The sequence below is a fragment of the Canis lupus genome, chromosome 18 (genome assembly GCF_003254725.2).
Source record: "Canis lupus dingo isolate Sandy chromosome 18, ASM325472v2, whole genome shotgun sequence".
NCBI lineage: Eukaryota > Metazoa > Chordata > Mammalia > Carnivora > Canidae > Canis > Canis lupus.
This window is the reverse complement of record NC_064260.1, coordinates 12,695-34,593: the sequence shown is the minus strand read 5'-3', so window position 1 is coordinate 34,593 and position 21,899 is coordinate 12,695. Positions and strand designations below refer to the sequence as shown.

Sequence of the window (21,899 nt, the reverse complement as noted above, 5' to 3'; positions counted from 1 at the left end):
TTGGGCTGACATAATAGTCTCATCACATGAGCTGTTAAAATATGGGGGTCTGTAAGTCTGGTTAGGTAATAAACACAATACACATAAAATTTCCACCTCTGAATCAATTGTTCAGTTCAGAACTGAATCAATACCAGTTTCAGAAATGTTGTGAAACCACAAGGAACAAGCATGGTTTTCTCAAAGAGACAAAATCTCAGTGGTAATGAGAGCGGGAAGCCATACTTTCCCTACCAGTTCCCCAGTGTGAACTTCACCTTACTTGCAATTTGCCTGGGAATACTTTTCTAACAACGCTATGAAAATATAACTGAAGTTGACTGGGTGACGGGCACTGAGGGGGGCACTTGACGGGATGAACACTGGGTATAATTTTATATGTTGGCAAATTGAACACCAATAAAAAATAAATTTATAAAAAAATGTATAACTGATGTTTTTGGAGACGTGTAATTCTCAATTTTGAAAGTTATTTTATCTTTTTAGGGGCCTCTATTGTGGAAGCCGGGACCTCAGAAAGTTACAAAAATAATAAAGCAAAACTTTACTGGCATGGGATTGGGTTCTTAACTTATGAGATGCCTCCAGATATTATCCTCCAGGTAAAAGTTAGACCCAGAGGAATCTATTTATACTTGAAGATTTTGTTCCTGTTAAGTGTCATGAAAATATTAACACCCAAAATGGAGACCAATCTGAACTTGTCACAGAACCTGAAACCATGTCTTTGCATTTTATTTTATTTTTTATTATTTTTTTAGAGACAGTGGGGGCAGGGAGGAGGGCAGAGGGAGAGGGGGAGATAATCTCCAGCAGACTCCCCGCTGAGCATGGGGCCCGATGTGGGACTCGATCTCACAACCCTGAGACCTGAGCCGAAATCAAGAGTCAGATTTTTAACCGACTGAGCCACCCAGGCACCCCCTACTTGCGTTTTAATAGTCATCAAACTATAGAAATTATTTCTTATTTTATAAGCAGTAATCTATGATTGATTAATTTGTAATTGTTTTTATTATTTTAAAGTCAGTAAACTAGATGATTTACTACTTAAATAGAATGCTTGCGTTCTATATCTTCTCCTTGAGTTGATTCTGTGGCCGCCCTTTTTTTGTTGAAAACTTCAGTCTTCTAACAAATGTTATCTCAAGGTACATGCCCCTCGGTGCAGGCACTGCTGCACGCTGTTCGGGCTACACATTCTTACAGAGTCCAAGTATAACAGGATAAATTTCCAAGTAAGATTCCCGTGAAAACATCTGAGTTCAACTTAGAAGGCTCTAGGGAGACATCAACAGCTGGTAGCACTCGATCTTAACTACAATCTACAAACCTGGAGTCAGTTTCCAAGGTAGGAATACCTCCAGGAGCAATTGTACAGATTTCATTCCAGACTCTGGATCTAGAAAATGGTACATTTTTTCTTCCTTACCACCACCACCACCACCACCACCACCATCACCTCTATCACTGTCTTTGCCACTGGGACGCCATCACCACTCATGCCAACTGGCTGCCTTCTAGACATACAGACTAGTTAGAGTAATAAAAGAAAATACATAATAAATAAATTATGCAATCATATTATAGATAATCCTATAATAAAGGGCTTTGAGTGATAGAAGCACAATGTGCCCTGGGAAAACAACCAAACCCCTGGATATTTGGGCAGTTTTCCTTCATACCATAGGCATAAGCGAGATCTGCGGTCAGTAGTGATTTGCTGACCAATGGTGCAGCGTGGATTTATACAAGATAAGAGATTAACCTGGTGTTTCCTTTCCAGCCGGACGTCCACCCTGGGAAGTGCTGGGCCTTCCCAGGTTCCCAGGGTCACGCCCTGATCAAGCTTGCCAGGAAGATCGTGCCAACCGCCGTTACCATGGAGCACATCTCAGAGAAGGTGTCTCCCTCAGGGAACATCTCCAGCGCACCCAAGGAATTTTCTGTCTATGTGAGAGGCACTCGAAATCCGTGTTCAGAGTGGGTTGTGCTAGGAGGGGGTTGGTTAGGAATCACACGCTGAGATGTCACCTGAACCATGTGGCTAACCATGTTTGTCACTCTGAGAAGGTTATTTCCTTCCAGAACCTCAGCTTTGCCATCTACAAAGAGAGAGGGTTGGACCAGATAATTTCTCTTACTCTTTTTTTTTTTTTTTTACTTTTATCGAAGCTATATGCATACAATTAAAAAATCAACATTCTCATATGCCGATAATGAGACTTTTTTTTTTCTTGTGCCAGGGTTTACACCCCAGCTTCTCTGGAAACTTCTACTTGCCATAGTTTTAGCTGCTCATATGGGTACTTGCCTTCATATTTGCTTTTACCATTACTTCTTTTTTTAAAAGTCATCTCCATGCCTAACATGGGGCTTGAACTCACCACCCCAAAATCGAGAGTCACATGCTCTACCAGTCAGGTGCCCCTACTTTTATTTCTTGATTTTTCAGTTTCGATTATAATCCACTGACTTCCTCTGATGAAAAATGAAGATTAGTCCTCTTCTACAGCTCTCATTCTCATTCTCCTCCCAATTTTGGGGTCTGTCTTTTCTTTAAAAAACAAATTTACTGAGATGCCATTCACACATCAGCAGTTCACTTCCTTAAAGTGTTCACTTCTGCGGCTTTTAGTATATTCACAGACTTGTGTATCCATCACCACAATCAACGTTAGAACATTTTTATTACTTCCAAAGGAAGACTTGCACTCCTTCGTTGTCAGCTGTCATCTCCAACCCCTGGCACCACTGACGTGCTTTGTCTCTGCAAAGTCACCTACTCTGGACATTTCAGTATAGGTGGAATTGTATAATATGTGGTCCGCTGTGAGCGGCTCTTTCCATTTAGCATCATGTTGTTGGGGTTCACCTATGTTATATAACATGTCACTACTTCATTTTTTAAATTGCTGAATAATAGGAGCATCTGGGTGGCCCAGTCTGGTGAGCGTCCGTTCTTGGTTTCAGCTCAGTCACAATCACAGGGTTCTGGGATGGAGCTGGGTGCAGGGCTCTGTGTGCAATGCGACGTCTGCTTAAGACTCTGCCTCTCCCTCCCTGTCTCTGTCTCTCATTCTCTCAAATAAATAAATAAATCTTGAAAAAATATTTTAAACATTGAAAAAATAACAATAAATAAATTGCTGAATAATAATTCGTTGTGTGGCTAAACATGTTTTATCCATCCACTCATCAGCGGAAGGGCATTTGAATTGTTTCCCCCGTTTTGACTATTATGAATAGTGCCCTGAGAGCATTTGTCTTAGTGTGGACACTGGTGTTCCTTTCTCTCGGGTCTGAACCTGGAGGGGGAATTACTGGGTCACGCGATAAATCTGCGTTTCAGGGTGGGGACCCTGGTAGATGCCGCATCTTCCTTTGAATCAATATGCGACGTTTCCACTTACAGTGTGAGTGGTGCTGTTCTCACCGGATCATAGAGTTCATTGAAATACTGTTTTCTTTGTGTATGATTTCCGATGTTCCTGAGGATAACAAATGCCTCATTTTGGGATCCCTGGGTGGCGCAGCGGTTTAGCGCCTGCCTTTGGCCCAGGGTGTGATCCTGGAGACCCAGGATCGAATCCCACGTCGGGCTCCCGGTGCATGGAGCCTGCTTCTCCCTCTGCCTGTGTCTCTGCCTCTCTCTCTCTCTCTCTCTCTCTGTGACTATCATAAATAAATAAAATTTAAAAAAACAAAAAACAAAACAAAACAAAAAAAACAAATGCCTCATTTTAATTTCATTTGCTTACTTTTCTATTTTCCTATCACAGAGCAATCCCCACCCCTCTTTTTCAGAACGGTAAAAATCCTGCCATCATGTTCCTTCATGTCAGGCACTTTCCAAGTTTATTCTTTATTTTTTTATTTTTTAAAGATGTCGCTCTGCGCCACTCTGCCCCTCGGCTCAGATCTGACCCGAACTTCACATCCGCATCCGGGGATTTGACTTAATCACCTAACCTATTATGTAAAAAATCTTTTCTAATTTCCCTTCTTTGTTTTTTGCTCCACCTTCTAAAAGATTTTTATCAAATTCTATCTTAACCCATATGTTGAATTTTTCATTTCCACTGTTGTGATTATTCTTAGACCTTTTTTTTCTGTAAATAACTCCTTTCTTTAGGGTCTAAGTTTCTTCCTTCATGGATGCAATATCTTCTCTTAAGCTTCAGAAGATATTAGTGGATATTAATTAGTCGTGTTGCATTTATCTTCTGCTCTCTCTCGTGTCTTTATCCCCAAATATCACTTTTTCTATTTGTTGAAAACTGCTTTTCTCTCCTGGCTGATGATGCTTTTCTGTTGCATTTAGGAGCCAAAGGGTAAAAAGTCAGCTGAAAGCTCCGCACGCAAGGTGCTGGCTACTGACAGTGAGGCACTTGGGTGGATGTTCTATTTGGACTGTTTCTTCTGGAGCCCCAGAGTATGATATGGGGCAGGTTGACCCTTGAGGAATTCTGCAACCTTGTGCTCAGGAGATTGCAGCTTTGCCACCATCCATGGGGAGAATAGGTTCATGCACCTGTCCCTGCAACTCCGTGCCTGGCCTCCTGCCTTGGCCCTGCCTCTGCCCATTCTGGGAACTTGTGATGGCAGGTGTAGACATGCTACTGGTCCCCCTCCAGCCAGGGCAGTCCACCCACCCATCGGCTATCTCCAGACTTCATCTTAGGTGTTCCCTGTTGCTTTATGCCTTTCTTCAACTCCTTGCTGGCCCTATCTGGATGGGAGGCTTGGAGTTAAAACGTGGGTGCCCACCCTGCTTTGTGCACCCTTTGAACACTTGTAGGTGTCATGATTCTGGGTTACAAGACAGAAAGGAAACCACTGCCCTTCGATGCGAGCCTGATGCTCTCCCCAGTAGGTGTCTGATGACACCTGCAGCTGACACGGGTTGGATTTGAGTAGCTGGAACCCTCTCTCAGAGAGGCACACCCAGGTGCTCATTACAGAGGAATTATGGGTGACCCTTCAGGCAATGAAATTCACTTCTCATCATTTCTCTGTCTCTCTTTTTAAATATTTTATTTACCCATTTGTTGGAGAGAGAGAGAGAGAGACAGCAAGCGAGCACAAGCAGTGGGGAGGGGCAGAGGGAGAAGCAGGCTCTCTGTGAGGAGCCCAGTGTGGGACTCCATCCCAAGACCCCAGGATCATGACCTGAGCTGAAGGTAGATGCTCAACCACTGAGCCACCCAGGTGCTCCTTATGCGTGTATGTTTTTTAAAGATTTTATTTACTTATTTATTTGAGAGAGAGAGAAAGAGAGTAGGGTGGGGGCAGTGGGGGAGAGGAACAAGCAGACTCCATGCAGAGTGCAGAGCATGACCCTGAGATCACGACCTGATCCAAAAACAAGAGTCGGCCGCTTAACCAACTGAGCTACCTTGGCGCTACTCATTTAGTGTTTATTTAATTCAAGGTATGCCAACTGCAAATTCCGTCATTAAGCCAGAGTGAATATTGGGATTTCCTATAGTTCCCTGTCTTATCTATCATCTATATCTATCTATCTATCTATCTATCTATCTATCTATCTATCATCTATCTATCATCTATCTCTACCTTTGTAACTATCATCTACGTATCTATCATCCATCGGTCAATTGATCAATCTATCTACCTATTGTCTATCTATAGTCAGACCTGTGGTCAGCCTCTTCTCACCTCACAAGCCCCTGAGTTAAACACCTGTTGGGTGTCAGGGCAGCACCAGCACCTGGCACAGCACCATGGCCCTGGTGGACACCCAAAGATGTCTTGTGAACTGTTGCTACCTGGACAGACGCCAGGCTCTGTTTATTGAACCAAGCATGCACTCATGAGAACCCCCTTGTCTGTTGCTTTCCTTTGCAGGGCATCTCGAAACAGTGTGAGGGAGAAGAGATTTTCCTAGGTCAGTTCGTATATAACAAAACAGGAAGCACTGTTCAGACATTCGAGCTCCAGGTAATGAGAGCCCTGGGAATACACAAGGTGTAAGGAAGTCCATTCCCGGGAGGGGTCCTTGGGTGTTGTGGATGCAAAGTGTTGTGTCAGGATGATTATGACAAAATTGCAAGCTAAGGAAGGCTTGGCTAAAGTTCAATTTTAGCTCCACGTGCTGCATGGATTTTAATGCCGAAAAAAACAGGCAAATACCAGAGTGGGTTCTAAGCCAGATTCTTCCTCATTTGCTATCATGTTTTTGTTTTGTTTTGTTTTACTATATTTATTTTCTCAGTCCTTCTCTTACCTGTTGGGCTCCCTTGATACTATTGGGTTTGGTGTCTCTATGTCACTTCCCATGGAGATGGTTGAGGCAGACAGGAACTCAGGAAGAGAAAATAAATATCAGACAATATGAGTAAAAACCCTCTTCCTGACATTGGGGAGTGTGAGGAAGAGAAAATGAGGGGCAAAAATACCACCTGTTAACATCAAAATCCCTGAAAGCCATTACAGTATATGAAACATGTTTTCATTATTTGTCATTAGCCACAGGAAGATTTAGAAGGCATTGCTTACCAGGTAAAAATAAGTGTGTTCTGTATAATATGCTGAGATAATCCAAGCTGAAAACAATATATGTGTTAGAAATGAATGAACCTAATGAACCCATAGAGTTTCATACATGATTATTCATCCATTCCTCTCTCACTCCCACCTAGGAGCGCTGTAGGGCGGGGGAGTTGGGGGGGGAGCACTTAGTGTCCAGATCGCCACATTTTCTCCCACCTCGCTATCGTCCTTCTTACGAGCCCTGTACTTACAGGCTTATTTTCCCATCCATTAGACTGTTTTTTTTTTTTTTAAGATTTTATTTATTTATTTATTCATGAGATACAGAGAGAAAGAGGCAGAGACACAGGCAGAGGGAGAAGCAGGCTCCCTCTGGGGGAGCCCGATGTAGGACTCAATCCTGAGACCCCAGGGTCATGCCCTGAGCTGAAGGAAGATGCCCAACCACTGAGCCCCCCAGGTACCCACCTTGGGATTCTTTGAGAGGGATTTCTGTATAAGGCATTCATTTGTATCTTCTCTTTATTTTCAGCATGATGTTTTTGAATCCTTATTATGTGTAAAACTGAAAATCCTCAGCAACTGGGGACACCCGAAATACACGTGTTTATATAGATTCAGAGTCCATGGCACCCCAGGAGAATACCCCTAGAGGACCCCCAGCAGACGGCCGTGACCACAGGTCCAGAATATGGGACTGTTCTTAATCCTTTAGGTTCATCGCACCCATAGGAATTGAAACGGGAGTGGGAGGGAAAACTCAAAGTGGTTCATACCTACCAATAAAATGTGAATGAGTTTTACTAGTAAAAAATAGAATAAGTGCAATGTTCTTGTGGTACTTTAGCTTTTGAGGATGAATCAGGTGAAAGCACTAAAAAGAAAGCATTTGGAAGAAGCTGGTATTACTCTACAGTCTCTCAGGCTAGCATCTCTGCCTTCATTACTCATGCAACCCTAACTGTACCAGGCATGGATGGCACGGATGCCCACCACTACTGTCGTGCCATATACGTATACGTAACAGTGATCTAGCAGTGACTGCAGGCACCCATCAATGCAAGCAGGTTAGCCTAAGAAATTAGAGGTAAAAATCAGAGAGGAATCTGACCATGTGACTTGCAGACGGCTTGGTGAATTTCTTGACATGCAGTAAAATCAATGGAGGAATAGGTCACAAACAAGGAGAAACCACAGGAAATTAGTGTACAAAATTATGATATGGAAATTGACTTCATTCATAAATACAAACAACAACCAGTTAGAGGATACAATTTACAAAAGCTGTAACAAAGATTTCAAAAAATAATAAGGGGCCTCTGAGAGGCTCAGTTGGTTAAATGTCTGACTTTTGATTTCGGCTCAGGTATGATCTCAGGGTCATGGTATCAAGCCTTCCATCAGGCTCCATGCTCAGCGGGGAGTCTGCTTGAGATTCTCTCTCCTTCCATCCCTCCCCCTCCCTCTCTCTCTCTTTCTCTGAAATAAGTAAATAAATCTTTATTTTTTTTTAAAGTTTTTTTTTTAAGATTTTATTTATTTACTCATGAGAGACACACAGAGGGAGAGAGAGACACAGACACAGACACAGACACAGGCAGAGGGAGAAGCAGGCTCCATGCAAGGAGCCCATGTGGGACTCGATCCTGGATCTCCAGGATCATACCCCAGGCTGCAGGCGGCGCTAAACCGCTGCGCCACCGGGCCTGCCCTGAAATAAGTAAATAAATCTTTAAAAAAGAAAAAAAAAAAAAAAAAAAATCTTTAAAAAAAAAAAAAAATCGGGGGATCCCTGGGTGGCGCAGCGGTTTGGTGCCTGCCTTTGGCCCAGGGCGCGATCTTGGAGACCCGGGATCGAATCCCACATCGGGCTCCCGGTGCATGGAGCCTGCTTCTCCCTCTGCCTGTGTCTCTGCCTCTCTCTCTCTCTGTGACTATCATAAATAAATAAAAAAAATTTAAAAAAATATTTAAAAAAAATAATAAATCGGGACTGTACAGTTACCTGTACAGTAGTCCCGATTCTCCTTGGGGGACATGTTCTTGGGCCCTCAGTGCGTGCCTGAATCTGTGGATAGTCCTGAGCCCTATATATATTATATTTTCCCCTCTATACACATACATATGATAAAGTTTAATTTATAAATTAAAACAGTAATAGATCAACAGTAATAACTAACAATAACATAGAATAAGTGTAATAATATATGGTAATAAAACTATGTGAATGTGGTCTCCCTCACACATCATCCTTCCTGGAATGATTGAGAGGATGAGAAGCCCACGTGAGGGGATGAAAGGTGAGTTTTGCAGGCTTGTGACCTAGGGTTAGACTGTACTGACCTCCTGACAGCACATCAGAAGGGGGATCACCTACTTCAGGACCACAGTTGACCCTGGGTACCTAGAACCTGGGATAAAGGGAGTCCATCACAAAGAAACCCCCAAACATCGATGGATCACTAAATCTCCAGTAAATGAAAAAACCTATCTGATCTGAGGATATGAGACCTCCACTATTGAGATGTCAAATCTCCCTAAGTTAATCTATATAATCAATCTGATCTCAGTGGAACAGTGGGAAAAAAATTGTATTTATGAGATGATGATGGGATCTTATTTGGATTTATTGCTAAACTCAATAGGTGACTGTGTATTCTTATTGCTTAGATTTGTATATTTAGACTTATGCATTTATATAATATACACTTACATATTTTATATTTATATTTATGTATTTAAGTTTTTACTTACAGGTGAAATACAATATATTTGCCATATGTCTCAAAATTATATGTGAAGAGGACAAGTATTGATGGATTGATGAAACAGACTGGCCGTGACATGGTCATTGACGTTTGGTGCTGGTCCACGAGGGTTCACTTACACTATTCTGCCTAGATTTAGTATCCGTATTTGATATTTTCAGTTTTAGAAAGTTTTTTAAAAGATTAAAACACATATATACCTAGCAAACCAAAAGAGCTGTGTTTTGAACCAACTGATTCTAAAGTTCCTGTGGAAATAGAAACTTGGTAGGAAGCCAGGAAACCTTTGAAAGTAAGAGAATCAACAGAAGTACCTCTCTACCATAGTGATTTATAAGAAGAAAGATAGTGGGACGTGAGATGTCCTCCCCCTTCTGGCTCTGGGCTCCTTGAAGCCCTGGCAATTCACTAAGTGATGGGAGCCATAGGGTGTCTCTTGTTGTGCTAATGAGACGACCTTGGGAAAGCACTTTGGTTGCCAGGGAACCAACCAGGATTAGAGGTTTCACATTTTCAGCCCCACCCTAAATTTCCAGGGAAGGGATGGAGGCTGAGGTCAGTCACCCAAAGCCAAGGATTACATCACTCATGCTTACTTAATGAAGCTTGTGCAAAAATCCGACAGGTTGGGTTTGAAGAGCTTCCAGGTTGGTGAATGCAGAGATTTTGGGGTGAGTAGTGGTCTGGGGAGCAGGTTTAGGGGTAGGGCCTAGTGTAGTCGTACGTGTAGGTTTAGGGATATGGGTATGGTTGGGGTTAGTGTTAGATATTGTGTAGGTTTTGGGGTAGGGTTAGGGTTCAGGTTCCAGTTAGGGCTTGGGTTCGGGTTGGGGTTAGAGTTAGGGTTATGATTAGGGTTCGGGTTTAGGGTTTGCGTTAGGTTTAGGGTTTTGATTAGCGTTAGGGTTCGGGTAGGGATAGGGGTTAGATTTATGGTTAGGGTTAGAGTTGGCATTAGAGTTCGGTTGTATGTGTTAGGGGCTTGGGGATTGTGTTTGGCTTTTGGTTTGATAGGTGTAGGTTTAGGTTTAAGGTAAGGTTAGTATTAAAGGCTTAGGGTTATTGTCTGAGTTTAGGTCTTGGCATGTGCCTGGCACTGGGTTAGGGTTAGGGTTATTGTCTGGTATACAGGTAGAGTTTGGATCTGGTCATGTGCCTGCCACTGGGATTCATCTCCAATGGGTTAGTTTTAAGTGTTTTGTTTAGGTTTTGGGTAGCATACGTGCTTGGCATCCATCCATTCAGAGGCCTCTGCAGACAATCCAACTCCAGGCTTCTGCTGGGATAAGAATAGCCATGGCAGGCATCTCCTGAGCTGGGATAAGGAGGAGATTTGTGGCTCTAAATACTGTTTATTTGAATTTTCAGTTTCATTTGTTTTTATCTGTTGTGTGCACCCATTTCATCAATTCTAACAATTGTTATTTTAAAGTTTTACTTGAATTCCCGTTTGTTAACACAGTATAATATAGTTTCAGGTGTACCACATAGTGATTCAACCCTTGGCTACAACGCCTGGTACTTGTCACAGGTGCCCTCCGTCAACTCATATCCCATTTCCCCCTCCCCCCGCCTTCCTCTGGTATTTATTAGTTTATTCTCTACTGTTAAGAGTGTGTTTCTTGGTTGGCTTCTCTCAGCACCCCACCCCCTTTGCCAGTTAGTTTTGTTTCTTAAAATCCACATATGAATGAGATCATATGGTATTTATCTTTCTCTGACTGACTTAATTCAGTTAGCATAATTCATTTTATGTTGTAAATGGCATCGTTTCATTTTTTTCTGATGACTGAGTGAGGTTGCAGTGTGTATATTTACCACATCTTCTCTACCCATTCATCTGCCGATGGACATCTGGACTGTGCCCACAGTTTGGCTGTTGTTGATAATGTTGCTACAAACATTGTGCTGCGGTCCCCCTTCCAATCTGTACTTTTGTTTTGTTTTGTTTTTAAGATTTTATTTATTCACGAGAGACACACAGAGAGAAAGAGGCAGAGACACAGACAGAGGGAGAAGCAGGCTCCATGCAGGGAGCCCGATGTGGGACTCGATCCTGGGACCCCGGAATCATACCCTGGGCTGAAGGCGGCACTAAACGTCTGAGCCACCCAGGCTGCCCCTCAAATCTGTACTTTTGTATCCTTTGGGTAAATAACTCACTGTGCGATTTTGGAATCATAGGGTAGCTCTATTTTTAACTTCTTGAGGCCCCTCCACACTGTTTCCCACAGTGGCTGCACCTGTTCGCATTCCCACCAGGAGTGTAAGGGGGCTCCCCCTTCTCCCCAGCCTCACCAACACCTGTTGTTTCTTGTGTTGTTAATTTTAGCCATTCTGACGGCTGTCAGGTGACATCTCATTGTGGTTTGGGTTTGCATTTCCCTGATGATGGGTGATGCTGAGTGACTTTCCGTGTGTCTGGTGGCCATCTGGATGTCTTGTCAGAGACAAAGACCATTCATGTGTTCTGCCCATTTTCAGTTGGATAATTTGTGTTTAGGATGCTGAGATTTATATTTGCTTTATGTATTTTGGGTACTCTTTTTTTAAAAAGATTTTATTTATTTATTCATGAGATACACAGAGAGAGAGAGAGAGGCAGAGACACAGGCAGAGGGAGAAGCAGGCCCCATGCAAGGAGCCCGATGCGGGACTCGATCCCGGGACTCCAGGATCACACCCTGGGCTAAAGGCAGGCGCTAAACCACTGAGCCCCCGAGGGATCCCCCCTGGATGTCAACTCTTTATTGGATGTGTCATTTACAAATATCTCCTCTTGTTTTGTATGTTGTCTCTTAGCTTTGGTTGTTTCCTCCATTGTGCGAAACGTTTTCAACTTGATGAAGTCCCAATAGTTTATTTTTGCTTTTGTTTCCCTCGCCTCAGAGGCGTATCTAGAAAGAAGATCCAATGGCCAATGTCAAAGACATTGCTGCATTGCTGCCTATCTTTTCTTCTTTTTATGGTTTCAGGTCTCACATTTAGGTCTTCAATCCATTTTGAATTTATTTTTCATATATGGTGTAAGAAAGTGGTCCAGTTTCATTCTTTTGCATGTGACTGCCTAGTTTTCCCAACACCGTTTGTTGAAGAGACTGTCTTTTTGCCGTTGGATATTCTTTCCTGCTTTGTTGAAGATTAATTGAGCATAGAGTTACAGGTGTGTGTCTTGTTTCGGTTTTCCATTCTGTTTATTGATCTACATGTCTACTTCTCGTGCCCACACCATAGTCTTTGGATCACTAGAACTCTGTAATATAACTGGAAGTCTGAAATTGTGATGCCCAGCTTTGGTTATCTTTTCAACACTGCTTTGGCTATTTCCAATCTTTCATGGTTCTATAGAGATTTTAGCATCATTTGTTCCAGCTCTGTGAAAAATGCTATTGCTATGTTGACGGGGATCGCATTAAATGTGTAGATTGCTTTTAAGATAGCCTTATTAACAATATTTGTTCTTCCAATCCTTGAGCATGAAATGCCTATTTTATTTGTGTCATCTTCAATTTCTTTCATCAGTGTTGTATAGGATTTATAGTACAGGGCATTCACCTCTTTGGTTAGGCTTCATCCTATCTGTCTTATTACTTTTGGTGCTAGTATAAATGGGGTTGAGTCCTCAATTTCTTTCTGCTGCCTCATTATTGTTGCATAGAAATGCAACAAATTTCTGCAAGTTCACTTTGTGTCCTGTGATTTTACTGAATTTATCAGTTTTAGCCATTTTTGATGGAGATTTTTGGGTTTTCTATACAGAAAATCATTCATCATCAAATAGTGACAGCTTGACATCTTCCTAGCTGATCTGGATGCCTTTTCTTTCTTTTTGTTGTGTGATTGCTGTGGCTAGGACTTCCGGACTGTGTTGAATAAGAGTGATGAGAGTGGACATCCCTGTCTTGACCCTGGCTGTAGAGGAAAAGTTCTTGGTGTTTTCCTACTGAGGATGATATTCTGGGTTTCTCATCTAAGGTTTTTATTATGTTGAGGTACATCCTCTAAACTTAATCTGTTGAGGGTTTTCACCATGACTGAATGTTGTGTTTTGTCAGTGCTTTTTCTGCATCTGTTGAAATGATCACTTGGTTCTTATCCTTTTAATAATGTGGTGTATTGCAGTGATTGATTTGTTAATATTGAACCATCTTGGCAAACCAGGAATAACTCCCACTTGATCATGGTGAATGATTTATTTAATGTATTGTTGGATTCACTGTGCTAGTTTTTTATTGAGAGTTTTTTTATCTGTTAATCAGGGATATTGGCCTTTAGTTCTCTCTCTCTCTTTTTGTAGTGGGGTCTTTATCTGGTTTTGGTATCAGGGTAATGCTGGCCTCATAGAAGGAATTTAAGTTTTCCTTCCTTTTCTTTTTTTTTTGGGGGGGGGGCATAATTTGAAAAGAATGGATATTAAGTCTTCTTTAGATGTCTGGTGGAATTGCCCCTGGAAGGTCATCTGGTCCTGGACTTTGTTGGGAGATTTTTTATTGCTGATTATCTATCTGTTCAAGTTTCTTATTTCTTCCTTTTTGCTATGTTATCAATTTTAGGAATTGATCTATTTCTACCAGGTTCTAAGTTGCTGGCATATAATTTTTCATAATGTTCTCTTATAATTGTTTGCATTTCTGTGGTGTTGGTTGTTACTTTCTCTTCTCTCATTTGTGGTTTTATTTGGGTCCTTTCTCATCTTTATTTTATTTTTTTTAAAGATTTAAGAACCAGCTCTTAGTTTCATTATTCCATTCTATGGTTTTGTTGTTGTTTGTGTATTATTTATTTCTGCTCTCTTCTTTATTATTTCTCTTCTTCTGCAGGCTCTAGGCTTCGTTTGCTGTTCCTTTTCCAGCTCCTTTAGGTGTAGACTTAGGTTGTGTATTGGAGACTTCTTGTTTCTTGAGGTAGGCCTGTATCACTATGTACTTCCCTCTTAGGACTGCCTTTCCTGCATCCCAGAGGTTTGGACAAATATGTTTTCATTTTCATTTGTTTCTATATATTTTTAAAATTTCCTCTTTAATTTCCTGGTTGCTCCATTCATACATAGGATTTTCATAATCTCCACATATTTTTGGTCTTTCCAAATTTTTTCTTGCGGTTGACTTCAAGTTTCATAGTGTTGTGGTCTGAAAATGTACATGGTATGATCTCAATCTTCTTGTACCTGTTGAGGGCTGATTTGTGGCCCATGATGTGATCTGTTCTGGAGAATGTCCCATGTGCACTCGAAAGGAACGTGTATTCTGCTGCTTTAGGATGAAATGTTCTGAATATACTGTTGAGTCCCTCTGGTCCCGTGTGTCAATTGTTCCCCTGTTGATTTTCTGCGTAGATGATCTGTCCATTGCCATAAGTGGGTGTTAAAATCCCTTGTCATTGTATTATTATCAGTGAGTTTCTGTATGTTTGTTAATTGGTTTCTATATTTAGGTACTCCCATGTTGGCAGCATAAATATTTACAATTGTTTGATCTTCTTGATGGAGAGTCTTCTTAATTATGAAATAATGTTCATGTCTTTTGCCCATTTCATGATCAGATTGTTTGTTTCTTTGCTGTTAAGTTTAATAAGTTCTTTGTAGATCTTGGTTATCAGCCCTTTATCTGATATGTCGTTTACAAGTATCTTCTCCCATCCTGTAGGTTGTCTTTTAGTTTTGTTGACTGCTTCTTTTGCTGTGCAGAAGCTTTTTATCTTGATTAAGTCCCAGTAGTTCATTTTTGCTTTTGTTTCTCTTGCCTTCATAGATGTATCTTGCAAGAAGTTGCTGTGGCCAAGTTCAAAAAGGGTGTTCCCTGTGTTCTTCTCTAGGATTTTGATGGAATCGTATCTCACATTTAGATCTTTCGTCCATTTTGAGTTTATCTTTGTGTCTGGTGCAAGAGAGTGGTCTAGTTTCATTCTTCTGCACGTGGCTGTCCGATTTTCGCAGCACCATTTATTGAAGAGACTGTCCTTTTTCCAGTGGATAGTCTTTCCTGCTTTGTTGAATATTAGTTGACCATAGAGTTGAGGGCCCATTTCTGGATTCTCTATTCTGTTCCATTGATCTATGTGTCTGTTTTTGTGCCACTACCACACTGTCTTGATGATCACAGCTTTGTAGGACAACCTGAAATCTGGCATTGTGGTGCCCCTGGCTCTGGTTTTTTTTTTCAATATTCCCTTGGCTATTCAGGGTCTTTTCGAATTCCACACAAATCTTAAGATGATTTGTTCCAACTCTCTGAAGAAAGTCTATGGTATTTTGATAGGGATTGCACTGAATGTGTAAATTGCCCTGGGTAACATTGACATTTTCACAATATTAATTCTTCCAATCCATGAGCATGGAATATTTTTCCATCTCTTTGTGTCTTCCTCAATTTCTTTCAGAAGTGTTCTGTAGTTTTTGGGGTATAGATCCTTTACCTCTTTGGTTAGATTTATTCCTAGGGATCTTATGCAGAAATTTCACCAAAGAAGACAACACATGGCCAACAAGCACATGAGAAAATGCTCCACATCACTTGCCATCAGGGAAAGACAAATCCAAACCACAGTGAGATCCCACCTCACACCAGTGAGAATGGCAAAAATTAACAAGACAGGAAACCACAAATGTTGGAGAGGATGTGGAGAAAAGGGAACCCTCTTGCACTGTTGGTGGGAATGTGAACTGGTGCAGCCACCCTGGAAAACTGTGTGGAGGTTCCTCAAAGAGTTAAAAATTGACCTGCCCGACGACCCAGCAATTGTACTGTTGGGGATTTACCCCAAAGATTCAGATGCAATGAAACACCGGGACACCTGCACCCCGATGTTCACAGCAGCAATGTCCACAATAGCCAAACTGTGGAAAGAGCCTCTGTCCATCGAAAGATGATGGATAGAGAAGCTGTGGTCTATGTATACAATGGAATATTCCTCAGCCATTAGAAATGACAAATACCCACCATTTGCTTCAACGTTGGTAGAACTGGAGGGTATTATGCTGTGTGAATAAGTCAATCGGAGAGGAACAATAATTATATGGTCTCATTCAATTGAGAAATATAAAAAATGGTGAAAGGGATTATAGGGGAAAGGAGAGAAAATGAGTGGGAAATATTAGAGAGGGTGACAGAACGTGAGAGACACCTAACTCTGGGAAATGAACAAGGGGTAGGTGGATGGGGACATGGGGTGACTGGATGACAGGCACTGAGGTGGGCACTTGACGGGATGAACACTGGGTGTTATGATATATGTTGGCAAATCTAACTCCAATAAAAAATATACAAAAAAATAATAAAACTTAAAAATTATGAAATAATGCCCTTCTTCATCTCTTCTTACAGTATTCTTTCTTTTTTTAATTTAAAGATTTTATTTATTCATGAGAGATACACAGAGAGAAGCAGAGGCAGAAACATAGGCAGAGGGAGAAGCAGGCTCCCCACAGGGAGGCCAATGTGGGACTTGATCCTGGGACCCCAGGATCACACCCTGAGCCAAAGGCAGATGCTCAACCACTGAGCCCCCAGGTGTCCCCAGTGTTTGGTTTCAAATCTAGTTTGTCTGATACAAGTATGGGTCCTCCAGCTTTTTTTTGATGTCCATTAATTAGCATGATAGATGATTTTCCATCCCCTGACTTTCGATCTGCTGGTGGCTATAGGTCTAAGGTGAGTGTCCTGTAGGCAGCATATAGATGGATCTTGGTTGTTTTTTTTTTTTTTAAGATTTTATTTATTTATTCATGAGAGAGAGAGAGGGAGAGGAGAAACCTAGGCAGAGAGAGAAGCGGGCTCCTTACAAGGAGCCCAATGTGGGACTCGATCCCAGATTCCAGGATCCCACCCTGAGTCGAAGGCAGAGGCTCAAACCCCTGAGCCACCCAGGCATCCGGATCTTGTTTTTTAATCCACTCTGATACCCTATATCTTTTGATTGGAGTATTTAGTCTATCTACATTCAGCGTGATTATTGAAAGATATGAATTTTTCAAAAATATTTATTTATTCATGAGAGACAGAAAGAGAGAGAGAGGGAGATACAGGCAGAGGGAGAAGCAGGCTCCATACAGGGAGCCTGATGTGGGATTTGATCCTGGGACCCCAGGATCATGCCCTGGGCTGAAGGCAGACACTAAACTGCTGAGCCACCCAGGGATCCCCAACAGATATGAATTTAGTGCCTTTGTGTTACCAGTAAAGTTGGTGTTTCTGGTGATGTTCTTTGGTCCTTTCTAGTCTGTGTTGCTTTTGGTCTCTTTTTTTCCCCCCACTAGAAGAGTCCCTCTTAAAATTCCTTGCCGGACTGGTTTAGGGGTCATGAACTCCTTTATTTTTTGCCTGTCTGGGAAACTCTTTATTTCTCCTTCCATCCTGAATGACAGCCTTGCTGAAGAAAGAATTCTTGGCTGCATACTTTTCCCATTCAGTATATTGAATATTTCCTTCCACTCCTTTCTGGGCTGCCAAGTCTGTGGACAGATCTGCTGCAAACTTGATTCATCCTCCCTTGTAGGTTAAGGACTCCCTCCCCCCACAAACCCCGCCTCCGCCACTTTCAGGATTTTTTCCTTGTCTGTATTTTGTGAATTTGACTACGATGTGCCTTGGCGATGGTTGGCTTCTGTTGAATTTAGTGGGAGTTCTCTGTGCTCTCGGTTTCAGTGTCTGTGTCCTTCCTCGGGTTAGAGAAGTTTACATAATTTGTTCAAGTAAAACTTCTGCCCCTTTTTCTCTCTCTTCATCTTCTGAGTATTCTATGATATGGATGTTATTGTTTTAATAAGTGGCTGAGTTCCCTAAGTCTGCCTCTGTGGTCCGTAACCTTTCTTGTTTTTAAGGCTTCCACTTGGGACTGCATCTCAGTTAAAGCATTTTTAACGTTGGCCTGACTAGATTTTAGTTATTTTATTTCTACAGTAAGGGATTCTCGAGTTTTCTTCTGTGCTCTTTTCCCAGCCCAGCTGCTGTCTTTATAATCATTGTTTTAAACTCCAGTCAGACAACATATATGTGTATTGATGAACTTCCTAGCTGTGAGTACCAGGAGGTTTTTTTGGAGGTGAATTTCTCCATCTCATTATTTTATCCAAAAAGAAGGAAGAAAAAGAAAAAAATAAGAAAAACAACAATAACAACAACAGCAACCGCCCCCTCCCCCCCCAAAAAAAAACCCCACTAGATCCTGTGTGTGTTTTGGCCTGCTTGTTAAAAGAATCTAAATTCCAAAATAAGAAAGAAAATCAACGTACAATCAAAGTAAACAAAAGTAATATATAAGGTATATACATAAAATTAAAATCAAGCAATTAATAAAAAAGAAGAAATGAAAATAAAGCAAGCACAAAGTATAGAGGAAGCTCGACCCCGCTCTCCCCGCGGAGCTGGAGCTCTGCGGCCTCTGTGATCTGTCCACCTGGCAGCAGCGAGGGGTCGGGGCGGGGTCTGAGGGCGGGGCCGCGGCGCTGAGGTCAGGTGCGCACCTGCCTCAGGGGCGATGCACCTGCCTCTAGGGCGATGCACCTGCCTCTGGGGCGATGCACCTGCGGGTCAGAGGCGGGGTCTGGCCTCCCGCGGGCGGCGCTGTGCTGCCCCCGAGCCTCGGCGCTGAGGGCGGGATGCGGCAGGGGCGCCGGGTCCCCTGGGCCTGGGGCTGAGCATCCCGCCCCCCGGTCTGCAGGGGCCTCCGCAGTGGAGCCCCCCGGCCCTGGGCCTCCGCCACTTCTGCAGACCCTGCGTTCACCCTGCCCTCGGCCCAGCTTCTGTTTGTTTTTTGATCTCGGACAAGTGACTGAGTTTCAAACCTCCAAGTTTTAGGGGCTGCCCTTGGGGAGACCCCTGCTCCTCCTGCCCAGAGGGTCTCCTCCCACTTCTGGCCTTTGCTGGCCCGGCCCAGGGACGTGGCCCCGTGACTGCACAGGGGTTTGCAGTTTGTGGCCACACAGGGCAGACAGCTGGCCCTAGTCCCGCGGCTCTCGGCCGGGGTCCCCGCTCCTGGGCCTGGGGACCGTTGGCGCCACCGTCCTTGGGACCCCGGGGACCCTGAGCCCACCCTGTCGCTCCAGGGGCCGCCCCCCGCTTCACCTCCCGAGCACCGTCAAGGCCGGCGTGTCCCCCACTCTAGCAGACTTCTGGAAGTTCTGACTTTGTGCTCTGCTGCTTCTAATACTGTGCGTAGACCCGTCAGCTGGCTCCCTGCCCCTGTGGGATCCGGGGCTGTGTCTCCCCCAGACCGACTGATTGATTTTCTTTTTAAGATTTTATATTTCTGCAATCTCTACACCCACATGGGGCTTGAACTCTATGCCCCAAGAACAAGAGTCACGTGTTCTTACGAACCACACCGAGCGGCCAGGCTCCCTTTGATTGATTGATAGGTAGTAATTGAAGCCGACGTGCTGCCTGTGTCAGGGCAGAAACTGAGCCCCCGCGTCGAGGTGCAGTGGAGTCATTGGGACCTCGATCGATGTTAAAGAAAGCAGAGCCTCCCCGGGAGCCCAGGGAGCGGGGCCCACACACGTGACAAGTTGGCCATTTCCTTGACCAGGAGTCATTTGGCTGCCGATTTATTTAAATTGCTATTCAATGACGAAGGTCGTTCTAGGATGGGGATACAGCAAGAACGTTCTAGGTTTGGAGGTAGCTAAAGCTCCCCTGTCATGGACTCGATGTCTCAGTTGGGTGCAGAGATAGGCGAGCCAGCAAAGAGATGAGAAACATGGCCCTGGGGTGCCTGCCAGCCTGGTCGGGGGACCTTGATCTCAGGACTGTGAGTTTGAACTCCATGTTGGGTGTAGAGAGGACATAAAAATAATATCTTTAACAAATAATAGATGGATGAACTAATAAAGCATGACATCGAAGGTGAGTGCTCGCTTCAGGACAAACCTCAAAGCGGACTACGTCTAACCTGTGACCTGTTCTTGATCACCCCGCTTGCACTCCTGGGCCCAGATGACGTCCTCCACGAGGGACGGTCCCGCCCGAGTGGGAGTGGGCTTCCTTCCCTGTAAGGCCCGTGCCTCCCCTCGTTCTGCAGGAGAGAAGAGCCAGGAAGGCACGAGCTTGGGGGATCAGCATAAACCTCGGCAATGGTCCTTCCCGATCCCAGGAGCCAGAGCTCGGCCTCCTTTTGGGACCCGATGTCGTAAAGAAGCCCGTGTGGTCAGTGGCTCGGATGCAGGGTGGAGGCTGAAGGAGAATCAGGAAGAACAAAATAGGGGGGAAACCAGAAGCTGAAGGAGAGGAGGACAGATGTCAGCATCCGGAGCCTTCGCGGGGACCCAACGTCCTTTCCCAGGAGGGGCCCCCCCTCTGTAGGTGCTTCCCGCCACCCTGCGCTCCCCATCGGCACCCACAGGCACATCCCCGGGCCTCCAGCACCTCTGCAGCCGTGGTTTGTAGCGTCCTCCGTGTGTCCTACCGGGGACCCCAGCGTCGTGTCTGTAACCATCTGGCTGCTGTCTGACAACAATCGGAGGATTCCGATGTTTGTTGGGTTAGGGGTGTGTGTGTGCCTGTGGCCGTGCCACGATCTGATCCTCGGGCCGCGTCGTCCTGACGCCGAAACGGTTGAAACACCATCATTTCTGGTGCTGGCGCTGGGCAGCTAGCTGGGTTCTCCTGGCCGACCCGGGCTCCCTCGTGCCGTGCCGTCCCGCCGGAGGGTCAGCTGAGCTGGAAGGTCCGGCTCGGCCACATTCCCGTGGGTGGCAGTGGGTCCCTGCCAAGCGCCGGCCGCTTCTCTTCTCCCCGATGCCTCTCCAGCCAGGATCCAGACCTCGGGGCCGCCCTGGGGGGAGCTCCTGAGGAGCCGGCTGCCCATGGGGGGAGCCCTGGGGCTGCCTGTGTGTGGGAGTCTGGGTGGGGACGGGGCTGGGGTCCCTCGGTCCCCTGCGTTGCCTGCCCCCAGGCCGAGCCCCACACTCACACAGTCCCTACTCTCTAGGGCGTGCTGGGTGCCCTCCACACTCTGGTGCGAGAGATCCAGCAGCACCAGGTGTGCACGCTGAGCCCGCACGAGGCCCAGGTGTGAGAGCTGCAAGGGCCTGCTGTCCTGACGTCCAGTCTGGGGCCACGCTGACTGCCCCGCGGGCCCTCTGTGCCCCAGGGAGGAAGCGCCCCGGAGCCCGGGCAGCCCAGGCCCCCTGGACAGAGGGGGCACAGACCTCCCAGGGCGCTTTGCACAGACCCTGGTGACCTGAGGCTCCCCAGCTGTCACTCTGTCCCAGGCCCGTCCTGGCCGCGGGCACAGGCTGAGTCGCAGTATAGTCCGTGGGGTCCTGACCCTGGTGTCTGGCCGCCCCTGGAAGGCACGTGGGGACGTCAGCTGTGTGTGCCTGGCGGCACCCCTGCAGGGGCTGGTTAGGGCCTGGGCGGTGCCCCCTCCTCCTCTCTGGGGGTGTCTCCGCACCCCGTGCACAGAGCTCCGGGAGATGCAGAAATGAGCCGGTCATGCATTTTCACACAACAACACTTTATTGAACTTGCAACAGCAAACGGGATCAGAGCCGAGGGTGTGCGCCTTCCCCTGGGAGACCTTCCTGTCCTTAGAGGAAAGCGGGAATCCCACAGGGGTGCGGGTGCCGGAGTCCCCCACCTGGGAGCCTGTGCGGACTCGACTCTGGGTGGGGGCACGTGT

At 44.8% G+C, this 21,899-nt stretch overlaps 1 protein-coding gene across 5 annotated transcripts in view; it reads left to right on the top strand.

Annotated features, from left to right (window-relative positions):
- The window catches only part of SUN3 (Sad1 and UNC84 domain containing 3), a 36,399-nt gene extending 15,690 nt beyond the window's left edge, over positions 1–20,709 (top strand). The window contains exons 7-10 of one of the 5 annotated variants that reach the window (XM_025449469.3): positions 487–602; positions 1,787–1,954; positions 5,869–5,961; positions 20,213–20,699. In XM_025449469.3, coding sequence (XP_025305254.1) covers positions 487–602; positions 1,787–1,954; positions 5,869–5,961; positions 20,213–20,497 — 662 coding nt within the window. In that variant the 3' untranslated portion in view covers positions 20,498–20,699. Of the gene's footprint in view, positions 1–486; positions 603–1,786; positions 1,955–5,868; positions 5,962–7,045; positions 7,336–9,269; positions 9,426–20,212 lie in introns of those variants that run through there. The other 4 variants (XM_025449474.3, XM_025449471.3, XM_025449472.3 and 1 more) reach the window with 4 other exon arrangements.
- Positions 20,710–21,899: the final 1,190 nt, after the last annotated feature.